This window comes from Gobius niger (assembly GCF_951799975.1).
Source record: "Gobius niger genome assembly, chromosome: 20".
Classification (NCBI taxonomy): domain Eukaryota; kingdom Metazoa; phylum Chordata; class Actinopteri; order Gobiiformes; family Gobiidae; genus Gobius; species Gobius niger.
Window position 1 is genome coordinate 16,077,762 of NC_136871.1, and position 12,976 is coordinate 16,090,737.

The 12,976-nt window shown below is 37.4% G+C and overlaps 2 protein-coding genes across 2 annotated transcripts; both read right to left on the reverse strand.

The window, feature by feature from the left end:
- Nucleotides 1-4,929: 4,929 nt before the first annotated feature.
- On the reverse strand, nt 4,930-6,241 carry chchd4a (coiled-coil-helix-coiled-coil-helix domain containing 4a). The gene is made up of 3 exons (XM_079578802.1): nt 6,132-6,241; nt 5,676-5,774; nt 4,930-5,598 (listed from the first exon to the last, which is right to left on the reverse strand). Exons 1-3 carry the CDS (start codon nt 6,151-6,153, stop codon nt 5,276-5,278), a joined length of 444 nt encoding a protein of 147 aa, XP_079434928.1. The 5' UTR covers nt 6,154-6,241; the 3' UTR covers nt 4,930-5,275.
- A 1,029-nt stretch (nt 6,242-7,270) lies between these two features.
- LOC306979726 (protein transport protein Sec61 subunit alpha-like 1) lies at nt 7,271-12,426 on the reverse strand. The gene is made up of 12 exons (XM_079578823.1): nt 12,146-12,426; nt 11,096-11,163; nt 10,960-11,025; nt 10,805-10,883; nt 10,381-10,512; nt 10,177-10,286; nt 9,940-10,093; nt 9,697-9,857; nt 9,050-9,247; nt 8,337-8,528; nt 8,176-8,252; nt 7,271-8,087 (listed from the first exon to the last, which is right to left on the reverse strand). Exons 1-12 carry the CDS (start codon nt 12,150-12,152, stop codon nt 7,901-7,903), a joined length of 1,431 nt encoding a protein of 476 aa, XP_079434949.1. The 5' UTR covers nt 12,153-12,426; the 3' UTR covers nt 7,271-7,900.
- Between the last annotated feature and the right edge of the window lie 550 nt (nt 12,427-12,976).

The following is a 12,976-nucleotide window of genomic DNA, read 5'->3' on the forward strand; positions in this document are numbered from 1 at the left end:
CCCTGGCCCCCTTTCCATCTTTCAACAAAATAAATGACAAGAGCAAAAACATTTACGAAATAAGTCAGAAAACAGCAACTGAAGTCTTTTGCGGAAAACTAACTAACTAGCTAGCTAGTTAAGTTACGTTAATAGTTAGCTTTAAACAAAAGTGGTGAAATTATCTGCAATGCTCTGTCACTGTCAGTCACACCTTACCTTGGCTTAAATATATTTAACGTTATTAAATAACGTTATTTTTGGAAACTTTCGTGCTAAAAAAGCTTCCTCTGCGAAAAATCTCAGCTTCCAAAAACCGAGCTCGGAGCGGCGAACGGTTGCCAAGGAGACTCTAACTTACGCAGTCCACTTCCGCCGTTATATTTACTTCATTGTTATACATCCACAAAGAGTGATGTGAACCCATTGACTGTTAATGTGTGGACAATCAAGGTTAAGCATGTGTGTTATTTTCTGACTCATATGTTAAGCAATTCATAGAGTGAATAAATAGGATTTTCATGCCTCATGGGGTGGCACCATAGAACTAACATTTAACTTAACTAACATATTTTTACATGTCAGAGCCTGGGTATTCTGGTGTACAACAGTATTCTTTTCCAACATGGCTCAGTAAGGGTCCCAGGTTTGATTTCCATGCGACTGCCCACTGCTCCTTAGTCATTTTTATTTTATTGACATTTCAACAAAGGTAGCCTATACAAAGTATGCCGTGTGGGGGCAACATAACTGAAAGAAGACAAGTAAAATAAAATAAAATAACAAGGGCAAGGAGTTAAAAGCACACAACAGATAAGCAGATTCAAACAAATAATACATGAAAAATAATTGAGCTGTCATTCAGGGTTTATACAGAAGCAATTCAACTTAAAGCTTTTTAATGCCATCCTCAATGCCCACTACTAGGCTACACTTCAATGCCACAAGCACAGGAAAAAGGATATTGTACATTGAGCTGTTTTTGTTTTTGTTTTGTTTAAATACCAGTCCAACACCCAAGTGATATTTTAAGGAGTGCAAATACTCCATCAGACAGAGGAAAGGAAGCCACCCGGCCGGTCAAAACCAGTCCTTTGGCTTCTGTTGCCATGACATCATCTGACTGTATACCCTCCTCAAGAGAATTGGTGCAATCATTTTCCAACATCCCCGTGTCTTCCCTCTTCATTTGGAGCAGGAGTGCCCAAGGTGGGGCCGCGTCCCAAATTTGGCCCGCCGAAACAATTCTGTTGGCCCGCCAGAGAGTGAACTACTTTTGCGCTGCGTGTGGTTAAAACTCTCTTCCATTCATTCTCAATGGTAAATATGGATGCAGTACACTTTTTGACCAGCAGCGTCAAATTGGGGGCGCTGTTTCACTCCTTTTGGAAACACTGTTGTGGTGTCTTGGTATTTATTAATCACAGAGTGTTGTAGCATCAACTTTCAGTTTTCCAACTTTTATTGCAAAGGTTGTTAACATCGACAACAGTGTATGTTAAAAATTGACTTGTAAAAGAATTGATGCTGAACTGACACTTTCAAAAAAAATCTAATGTGGCATTTTCTTTGAGTTAAAGGGATATTTCAGGATTTTTGACATAGGGCCTCATTTCCTAGTTATCCATCGCCGTGTTTGGCCCGCGACTCACAGGCACTTTTTCATTTTGGCCCTCGGAGACAAAAAGTTTGGGCACCCCTGAGTTAGAGGTTCTAAAGGTAGTGATAGGATAACTGTCTTTAATGTTACCTTTTCCAGAGTGTGAATGCCATGGTCATTCTCATAGCTTTCACTTCTCTTCTTGCCTGACTAGTCTCTAATGGCACCAGTAGGTCTTAGTGGTGTCTGTGGTGGTTGCCAACACAACACAGCAGGTTGAAGAGAAAATTGAGTTGTAACTTGGAAGTTTAGATAAAGCACTGTTTAACACACCACACGTGATCACACTGGCTGGGACTTATTGATGACATACTACCCAAATAAAAATTACAATTATTGAGAATTTCAGAATATCCAGATAAAGCAATGCTCTGTAACAGATGTGTATCTACTTTTTGCCCAATTTTTATTTTGTTTGATAGATGTTGATGTGACCCTCTATATGGGCTCTTTCCCAGCTCCTTTTGGTGAGATTGAGCCCAGGTGACACTAAGTGGACAATGCCACTGTAGAGCAGGAGTTGAGAGAAGAAGCTGCTGTCGGGATACTGGGGCTTTGGTCGTGTGGTCGTGGGATTCTGCAGACTCTCTTCATGTCTAAATTACTATGATTCAGTCGGTGGGGGCTGGGGAGTGCTAGCAGGTTAGTTATTTAGTTATACTTTTAATGTATACATTTTGTAGTGAAAATTATATCATAAGGTTACAATACTTACTGTATGTGCGACAATAATCCGGTGCACATTCCAACTTTTGGCAAGATTTTGTTATTTGCTTCATACAAAGATGAAGAGAAAGTGCAGAACTAATACACTATTGTCGACTGTAGTTGTTTTATTACTTTCTAAGTAACGCTGTAATCTATTCCAATCAGGCAAGGCTTGTTTATTTGTGGATAGAATTTGGAGTTTATCTGTTGAGTTCATACAAGGTGAGTCCAAGTTTAAAATTACAAGAAGGCAGATACAATTACAATTACAAAACTCGTAATTATAGTATAATTACTTTATCAAGTAACTGTTAATTGCTTTTTGTAACATCTTAACAGCTGAAAATGTCTTAATATTTATAAAATATCCCAAATCTTGAAAAACAACCAAAAACCTCAAAATCTGGCTGGAACAAGCATTATTTTGATCTTGTCAAAAGCAAAGAATATTGTGGTCGGTTCTGGGCGGGTATACACGACTTTCTTAACTGCAAAATACAAAGTGGGTCAAAACTAAACTAAACTTAATAATAACCCTGTAATTAAAGCCGCAAGCGGTGATAGAGGCCCCCAACCTTTTGCGCAACTCCCTTTTGCAAGATGGGCCACCTCTCGCTCTCGCCCCGGCCTCATAGTCACTCGGCGTTGACACCGCCCAGACTTGTGTCCGTCCCCAGCCTCACAAATCATACTGGCCTTACTTACTTTGATCAGCAAAAATGTTTTTCCTGGCCACACACATATTTGGGTGATTGGATGATTATTGTAGCCCTGTTTGTCAGATGATAATGACCACGTTTGAGCTTATTCCATCTAAAAATTTTATATTTTTATTAGACTAAATATCTTAAAATTGCATAATCTTGTTGATGTTTACACAGCAGTTGTGATGTACAAAGCTCACAATTTCATGCTCCCTCAGTGTTTACAGGAGATGTTTCAAACTAGAGAATCTATATACAACCTTAGAGGAATTGATCTGCTACAAAAACCTAAGGCGCACAGTAATACTAAGAGGAGGTGTTTAACAGTTAAAGGCGTTGATCTATGGGACGGAAGTTAAACATGATAGAGACGTATAGAAGAACTAGAAGAACTTGAATGAAGACCATTAGAAAAGAAGTCGATCGAGGATACATAGCATAATTTCTGATTGTTGAAGTTTAAGTTTTGTGCTTAAGTGTTACCATCGTTGGTATTAGAGAAAGTGTATAATGTGTCATCTTTGGACAGAGTCACAGTTGTATAAGGGGTTCGGCAGAATAAGTCTTGGCTTCAGCCTAAACCCCTTTCGGTCAGGCATCATTTAGATTAAATTCTTAATGTATGTGGTTTCTTATTGTATAATGTCTAAGATCTTTGAAAAACATGTGACATGTGATTTAAATGTTCATAATGACCGAAGAAAATAAATTAACTAACTAACTAAATTGTCATTTTATCATGTTGTCATTATGTTCAATCTTAAAGGCACACTGTGTAACATCTTGGATTATGTACTGAAGCCAGCTATACAAAACATGCTCCTTATGACCAACCAAACCTAACAATTATATTTTTGCAGTGAGTAATCAAAGAATGTTTGGGCCTGACATAATTAAATGTCATATTTGAGTGCATTTAGCAACATCTCCATAGTGACGAGCTGCAGACGTCCCGCTCCCAGTAAAGTAATTGTCAGGTTTTAGGAGAGATGAGCCAGATTACTTTTAGTAGGGATAAACAGTAGTTGGATTCCTTCAACGGAGTAATCAAAAACAACACTGCCAGCAACATGTTTTTATTTGTTGTCTATTTATCTACAATTATAATTGCTAAGATAAGAGAATAAGAAGTATGAATGACCTCTGTGAAACGCAATATTATTTGAGTAAATTCAATTTTACAACCTCTACACAGATGATTGGAAAAGGAGCACAGGCGCAGAAAACTCACCGTACGTATTGGCAAGTGTTTTTAGGCATTTGTGCTGGCAGATCCAGAGGAGACCAAAACAGACTGCCTACTGGTTACTATGCAGAGTGTTGCAGTTTCCATAACTGCCCAATTAGCTCGGCGCATATCAGGAGGCCTAGAGAATGGATGTCTGTAAGTTACAATGACATTGAAGACAAAGTGAAATGTTGGGAAAATAACACTGTCTGTACCTTTAACTTTGTTGTATCTCTTCTGGGATTGTAGTCATAGACAAAATATATAGAGGATTCACCATAAAAAGGAGAATTAGATCCTTTATTTTAAAGTTAATTTCATGATCATGACTCCTTGTGGTTGTAAGCAAATAAAGAACAGGCTCAGTTTGTAAGAGGTAGATACAAAGGGTTTTACTATAATTATTCATGAGGCAAAATAGTGATGAAACAGCCTTAGTGTTATTATTTTTTTTACAAATAAAATATACATTTTCTTTTTCAAAAGGTGTGATGAAGTCTTTGGTACAAACCATGTTACAAAATAGATAACTGCAATAGTGGGTATTATTTGTCTAAGATGTTTAAGGCAAAAGGTTTCTACTTCTTTTTTTTTTTTTAACATGGTATACTTTTTTTTAATATGGAGGGAGGGTGGGGGCTTATCAAAAGGCTTGACAGAAGTGAATGACTTGACAGAAGTGAATGACCACAATTTCAGCAAGGGATCAAGACAGTATAGTTGACAGTATAGCAGCAGATGGATCCACAACACAGAGACAGAGGCACAAACAGTAAGTTGTTTTAGCAAGTTTCTCATAAGTATACTTATTTGTTGCACATTGTAGAAATAGACTCTATATATTGATAAAAAGTAAATTCTTGATTTGTGCTCAGCATACATCAAATTCAGTATTAATTACTCTCTCCTTTGATGTCCAGGTAAATTCTTTCAGGCCTGCCTGTAAGCTGTAAGCAAGGGCAGCAAAATTAAGTTGTCCACTAGGCTTTAATTACATTAGCTCGCCCTCTGACTGTTTGTAGGTACAGTGCTGTCAGAATCAGAGTTGCTTAAGGGAGATGAGAAGGAATCCTGATCAGGGAAAACTTCGGCTTGTGGTGGGCTTTCTTTCTCCTCTTCCTGAGGAAAAAGTTCTGGATACTTCTGTAAACACTCCTGCATGCTACGAAAGTGATCAATGCAGTCTGAACCCTTCACCTCTTCCTTACTGTAATGGAAACAGGAAAACGCATCCTTGAACTGGGAGCCACAGGGCCCACTAGCCATGCCACCAAGACACGGGCAGTTCCAGTTGATATCACCATTTGCCAGGATCAGACCTGATGAACAAGTAACAGCAAGGAAACATTTCAGTTTATGTTTATAATGTTCATTCAACAAAATCTATGCAAATTACCTTGTTCTTCATAAGGGTCATTAGGGTCATCAGCAATCAGCTCAGCATTACTTGGGGACTCATGGTCTTCCTTGGTCACAAAAATGATACGGTCCTTGCCTTCAAAGCAGCAAAAACAAGTATGCAATTATATTGAAACTTGCTACGCTTTTACAAAATCTATTTACCTCCTTTATTATTATTATTATTATTATTATTATTATTATTATTATTATTATTATTATTATTATGATGCATAAATACTCATGACGTGCCTAATTACTCATGCGATATTATAGCCTGTTCATGTAGCAGATAAATAATGAAGCAAACATAGTTTTGAGTACAGATCAATTATCATTACAATTGTAAAGAATAAACATCACATCAATATTAGATTGGTGGTAACAGCAACATTACATTGTCAACCATAATATCGTGAGCTAAATCTGTCAAAAATGTAAAAAACATAATTACCTTCCTGCCTGCAGTATGACATGTTTATGGCCAACGGTTTCTACTTCACCAATGTGCAAGTCTAACCAAATTACTCGTTTTTACACAAAACCTTCATGTAGACACCGGTGTCAAGAGCCTACGACTGCGCAGTTCCTGTGCGCGGAGTTCTTTTCCCAGCATGGGAAAGGCCAGGCGCTCCCTGATTGGTCAGTCGCAGACATTGGCAGCCAATGATTTGTGGAGCTCCAACCGTGACGTCACCGCAACGAAACAACGCAAATCTAATCCAAAACTAAAAGTATACCTGACCCTAATCCTAACCCTAAGGATAGTGAAATTTTCCAAACTAACCCTAACCTTACCTTTGCCAAAACCTTACGGATATTGGAGTTTACAAAAGGTGTTCAGGCGTTAGTACGAATCTGACCAATCAGGGAGTCGATATGCAAATGTTGCCTTTCCCGTCCTGGATAAAAAAAAAAAAAAAACGACTTTAAGCGACTACGGCGCTTAAAGATGACATCATAACTTCCTGAGCCTGTCTTGTTTTCCTCAAGGAATTCAGATTATCAATCTAACAATTATTGCCCCTTACACTTTTTTTCTTTTCAATATGTAAATGCAATTTATTCCATTTATAACATGCCTCATGTTCTTTTTATTTACTTTTGATGTGCACTTAGTAAGATTTCTACACTGTACCTACTTTGTTTGTATTTGCTTCTATAATAAAAAATAAATACATAAAAAAAAAAAAACACAAGTCATGAGAGAGAAACGTCATTCATATATCAACCAATCAGTTTAACCCTGACCCTGCCATTAACCTTAATGGGCTGGTGTCTAATCTTAATACGTCTCTGATTGAATGAAGACTGTACACTGTTCACCAACTATCCGAGGAAAGACTTTTTTGTAGCCTGTAACCTATGAAAATCTGTGTTCTCAATGGTTCCCTTACCAATGTATTCTATTAGTGAAGCTCACTTGGATGCTGAAGGCAGTGAGAGACAGAGAGTGAGAGAGAAATTAATACAAATGCAATGCAGATAACACGCAAATGCATATTTTCTAGGAAAACAATATACAAATTTTGCTTTGATACCTGGTCAAAGCAAAATAACCCAGAATAATATTCATTGAAAACGCACAGCAGGTAAATAAGAAACTTCTGTTTAATAGATGTTTTGTTACATCATGTAAAAACAACACAACGTCCTCTCAGGTCCCTATCAAACCCACCCTCACAAGATGATCTCGGTAGTTTGTGCAGCAATTCAGTCTGAAGTAATGACATACACCATTCTTTAGGACCCAGCAACTCAAGGACAAACCCTATGCTCCACATCAGCCCCAGGTGGCAATAGTCCAGTCCTTATACAATATCAAAAAGATTGATAATAGATAATCAGCTGGTCCAGTGAAGTATTTCCTTCCATCTCCCCATAAACGTCCAGGCACTATGCTGGAATTCTGCAAAAATGTATAAGCTTTTTTAGCACTAGCTTAGAAATGTGCATGTGAAACTTCACACTTACTTTGGGCAGTCTTCAGTGAAGCTAATATAGGCAGCAAACAAGTTTTAAATAAGTAACAAGTAAAAAAACAACAACATAAAAACGTAACACTATTCTTAACCCTGGAGATCTCAGCACTGGCACGAGAGGTAAAGTCTAAAATAATGTCAAAAGAAAAAACCTTGGCCCAGCTGTAGCATGTTGATTGTACACACTGTACTAATGCTAAATATAACATGTGAGAGGTTTTGTACCTTTTGGCTGCTGAGTTTAGAATAGCAAAGCACCCATACTGCCTACTTCACTCTGCTCTTTAACAAAGATTTCAAAGTACTGATAAATGATGGTAACAGCCAAAAGAATTCCTGTTCCTGAACCAATGGCACCCAAAAAATCAGCCATGACGGAAAGCCCTCCTATACAGAGGCCACCAAAGGCTGCTGCTGTTGGGATGTACCTGGAGGAGGCAGTCATTGTCCAATTAATATAACAAAAGACACTCTGAATTTTCTTCAATAATTAAAATAAAAGCTTTGAAATGTTACCTGTTGAGCTCATGGACCATAGAGGTTTCTCTGTGTCCTCTCATCACCATTTGCTGTTCCTTCAACTGCTTTGCCACCTGAGTAGCAAAAGTGGATAGGAACAAATTGCATGAGGGAATAAATAAGAATAACGTATAGTAAAATAAATATAAGAAACTCACATCTTTGGCAGAGGATCCAGATACTTCAATCCATGTCTTGGAAAAAAATGCACATGAGCCCAGCATAAAGACTATGTAGATGACAGCATGAACAGGGTCATCTAGCACAGACCCGAAGGACTCGGGGGGAGAAAGGTAGTAACAAAGACCACCCACAGGATAAGCGCGAGCTGGTCCTCCACTTGAAGTGTCCTACAGAAATGTTGTCAGAATTACAATGGCAGCAATAAGTGTGATTATAGTCCTAATGAATGGTCATTGACAGAGGCAGGTATGACTCCATAACATTTACTCAAGTAAGAGAACTTAAGTAACTTTTGAATGTAGAAAAAAAAAGTAAGAGTAGTTTTTAATCACACAGTAATTTTTACTTTTACTCTGGTCATACTATAGTGAAGTTTCAATACTCAATACAACTAAATGTTGTTCCGCTGTGAGTAAATTTACTGTATATGTGACAAAATCTTCTTGTTACATAAAGACAAAAGCAAAGCATGGTGATGAGGATTAACACATCATATTATGTTTTCTTGTAATTATGTCAAATCAAAACTTTTTTTCATGTTCTTTTGCTACTGTTAATTAAGTAATGATGCTGGTCACTAATACTGTATATATATATATATTGATTTATTTTGTATTGTTACTCTTACTTCAGTTAATATTTTGACTACCCACCTCTGGTCATTTAACACTAATTCATTGTTACTTACAGACCATGTTCCCAGGAGGTTAACCAGGAAGTTCCCACTGAATCGTGTGGACAACATTTGGGAAATGACGTAAAGGTTGGAGACCAGTGCAGACTGTAGAATGATGGGAATATTGGAAGTGTAGAAGAGTTTGATGGGGTAGGTGTTGTATTGGCCACGGTAGCGTGCAGACTTGATCGGCAGGTCCACTCTGAAGCCCTGTAGAAGCATGACAAAAAGTAATCAGAAAGCTGGTATTTGCATTTCCAGCTGATGCTTGTCTCCAAAACAAATCACATGCGTTGCACAAATAGATTGCAAAAAATAGAAAGATTGTTTTGGGTAGTCAAGGGGACTTTTATATTTGTGCAGGAATGCAAAGACTATCAGTTGCTTTCTTAAACACTTAATAACAACTCCATACTCCACATTTTTATACCAATAGGTTAAAAAAGTCCAGGATTCCAAAGGCAATTGGCCTTTCAAACGAATGAACATATTTCATGTATATTGAAATACGTGTTTCGTATTATGTTGATGATACATTATATGTGACTGCTGGCGACAAACTAAATTACCTCCCATAGGGGATAATAAAGTTAAATTGAACCATTGAACCACTGAATTGAACTCCAGACCCACAACCTTATTAATATAGAGAAGCTTACCTGGAAGTATATAACCACTGCAAACACAAAAACAGTGGCAATGAGGTTCATGAGGTTGGGTAGGTTTTGTCTGTAAAAAGCTTCTCTCAGCGCACGCACTTTGTCCGTGCGAGTAGCCAGCAAGTGGAACAAGGCAATGATGGCCCCCTCAAACTCAGTACCTGGAAAAACAATTGTTGTCTTTATTGATGTTTTATGAACTTCTGCTTCTGTTCATTGTAAATGTAATGCGAGCTCCTCTACCTCTGCCAGTGTTGACAGTTGTGGGGCTAAAAGCTTTCCAGACAATGGTTTCACAAATGTTGGTTGCAATGAAGAGAGAGATACCGGAACCAAGACCATAACCTTTCTGTAACAACTCATCCAGCAGCAGAACAATCAAACCAGCAACAAAAAGCTGAAAGAGAGAAAGGGTTATAAAGGATAAATAAGAATTTCAATTGAAAATGAAAAATGAAAACAACTTCATACAAAACCAACCTGAATGATGATCAGTAAGCAAATACCGGCACCCATCTCTGAAGGATCTCCATACATCCCAGTCATCACATACACAATGGCTTGTCCAATAGTAATGATCATACCAAACACTAAAAAGAGTTGTTGTTGTTTTTTAAAGCAAATCTTAAATAAAACAAACAAACAACAAAAACATTACCAATCTGAGAAGAAAAAAAGACATACATTTTTGTGCTCCATTGAACAGTGCTCTGTCTTTGGGAGTATCTCCAACTTCAATAATCTTGGCCCCAGCCAGAAGCTGCATAATGAGGCCAGAGGTGACAATGGGTGAGATACCCAGCTCCATCAGAGTACCTGACAAAGAAAGATGTCATCAATGGCTGGTTCCTTCTCAATTTGAAATGTGTCCATTTTTCTTACTTCAACTCTAGCAAGATATGGGTAAAGAATGCTTTGTTTTTTCAACTATTATTTTCCCCATATTTTTACCTTGTTATAGCAATGAAATTCATGATAAAGTATGTCGACCTTTGACACACATGTTTTCTGCAGAGCTTATTGCAAAGATTGGAAAACAACAGTGTGCGGCGATGGTCTTTTTACTTGTTGAACACTATGTTAATAAATGATGCATAATTAGTAGTACCTCTGTTGGAAGCCAGAATTACTCTCATCCAGTAGAACGGATCTGCAGAATCTGATGACATAATTCCAAATAGGGGAATCTGAACAGATTTGACAATTAACGTCACCAAAAGACACACATTTCAGAACCCTTGAAGAATCTGACAAAACCCGAACCTGGCAGCACACCAAAAAAATGAATAGAGTGATGGCCGTCCATAGCACTTTTTCTCTAAACTGAATCTGTAAACAATGGAACAGAATTAGGAGTGTACAACCAAACAAATCTTCATATGTCAAACAAAGAGCATACCTTTCTTTCTGGTTTCTGAATCTCTGGTAATACAGCACAGAACGGCTTGATAACTTCTAAAAATTTAACTGCAAAAAAGAATACAAGGCGATACGTAAGTGCACATTCAACAAAACTACACAGAAATATGAAGAGAAATTTGATTTGCTAAATTTGTTTGTCTAAACTTCTGTCTTCAAATATCAATATAAAATATAATAATCAAATATAATAATATAATATAAATACTTCAAATATCAAGGAGTCATTTCCTCAACCATGTTATCAGAACATGTAGAAAAAAAATACATAATAGTAAATTTAAACACGTAAATAAAGAGGCAGAACTGTCCCAAACTGGGCCAAAACCTAATCTTGGTTTAACGTACTGTTACTTTTTTCAGCTGTTGTTCAAGGTGATGCCAGGTACTGTACTACTGGGCATGATACGTCAGCACTAAATGTATAGTTATTATGAGGATAATTGTATACTTCTGCAAGTTTTCTCGGCCATCAAATATCTAAAAAAAAAAATGTGAATGAACCATTTTAAACTTCACGTTATATTTATGTCCCGTTTTAGCAATGATGTGTCAATCTCTAAAATTGACAGCAGACATTCAACTCACACGTACAATAAGCAGGAGTCTGCACATTGTACTTTATTTTATTTTTTATTTAATCTGAAATACCTCAAATATTCACATCTTAACATTTCCATTTTATAGAAAGCCAGCGTTAGCATAAGGCTAATTCTCAATATAGAAAAATGATTTTATTTTAAGGGCTAAGACATCATTTATTTAACACAATAGATAGATAGATAACGGCAAAGAAGACAACTGCTGAGTACTACGAAAACGAAAACAAGATACTTTGATTTCTTCTTGAAATTCAACACTTCAGCCTCCTTTGTAACAACCATGGTAACAACTACAGTATTACTAGCAGCATCCAGCCCAAGGTTAGCCAGTTAGCCAACCACCTCTTTTTTTGTGTTATAAAATACATCAATTTGGAATGTTTTAGCCAATCGAAAGACATAAATGAGGTTTGCAAAGAAGCACGTACTTCCCATGTTGTCCTAAAGCCCCGGGCCCGGTCGCATTTGAGTAGTTTGAATGAAGAATGGAGTCAATGTGGCTCCATCAAGCAGCCGCTCTGGAGAAGCAGATGAAGAAGAAAGCCCAGACTAGAGACACGTCACCGGAGAAGCCGCTAACACACGTCACTGCTCCAGCCTCACTTACTCAGATGTCAAATCCTAACCATGTGCATTCACTTAAGAGCACGTGTAAAGTAACGTTATCAACACACACATTCTAGGTGCGGTTATCATGAAACTGGGTAGATTTTCTTCCAAATACTTGTAATGTTCCACTCCCTTGCGGTAGATGGCGCTCTAATCTCGAGCTACAAACGCCTACAGAACACATGCAATGGCCGACTAGTCCACCAGATGGTGCCATTGTCTGTTATTGTTAAAAGTACCTGTCATGGATCTATTAAACTGTATTAAAGTTATTCAAATGGATGGGAGACATCACTTTCCATTATTATGAAAAAATATTGTCCAAAAAAATGCATCCATGACTGGTTGGTTTCTATTGGTTACGTTGTTTAGGAAAAGCCATGAATATAACGGTGACGCCATCGATGGTTAATGTTAATTTTAATATGTTTTATCAAGTGCTGGTAAGAAACAACTCTGACTTTCGCTGCCTTCTTAACGTGCTTTTTTAATCCTTTTGTAATCATGACTTAGATGGATAACATCTGTTGTAAGTAATAATTATAGTTCTATTTCTGTGAAGAAGCAATATAATGAAGAAGAAAAGTTTTGGAAGAAAATGTATTATTGCATTTTTAGTAATGGCATCATATAAACTGTTGCGCGGAAGA

Bases quoted from the DNA above. Each gene is read 5' to 3' on its own strand.
- chchd4a (XM_079578802.1), bottom strand. From the start codon at position 6,153: ATGTCATACTGCAGGCAGGAAG. The intron at 5,775-6,131 runs GTAATTATGTTT...GCTGCTTTGAAG, and splicing joins GTCATACTGCAGGCAGGAAG to GCAAGGACCGTATCATTTTT. The intron at 5,599-5,675 runs GTAATTTGCATA...CTTGTTCATCAG, and splicing joins TGACCCTTATGAAGAACAAG to GTCTGATCCTGGCAAATGGT.
- LOC306979726 (XM_079578823.1), bottom strand. The intron at 10,513-10,804 runs GTACTACTAATT...TTTCTTTGTCAG, and splicing joins AATTCTGGCTTCCAACAGAG to GTACTCTGATGGAGCTGGGT. The intron at 9,858-9,939 runs GTAGAGGAGCTC...TTGTTTTTCCAG, and splicing joins AACTGTCAACACTGGCAGAG to GTACTGAGTTTGAGGGGGCC.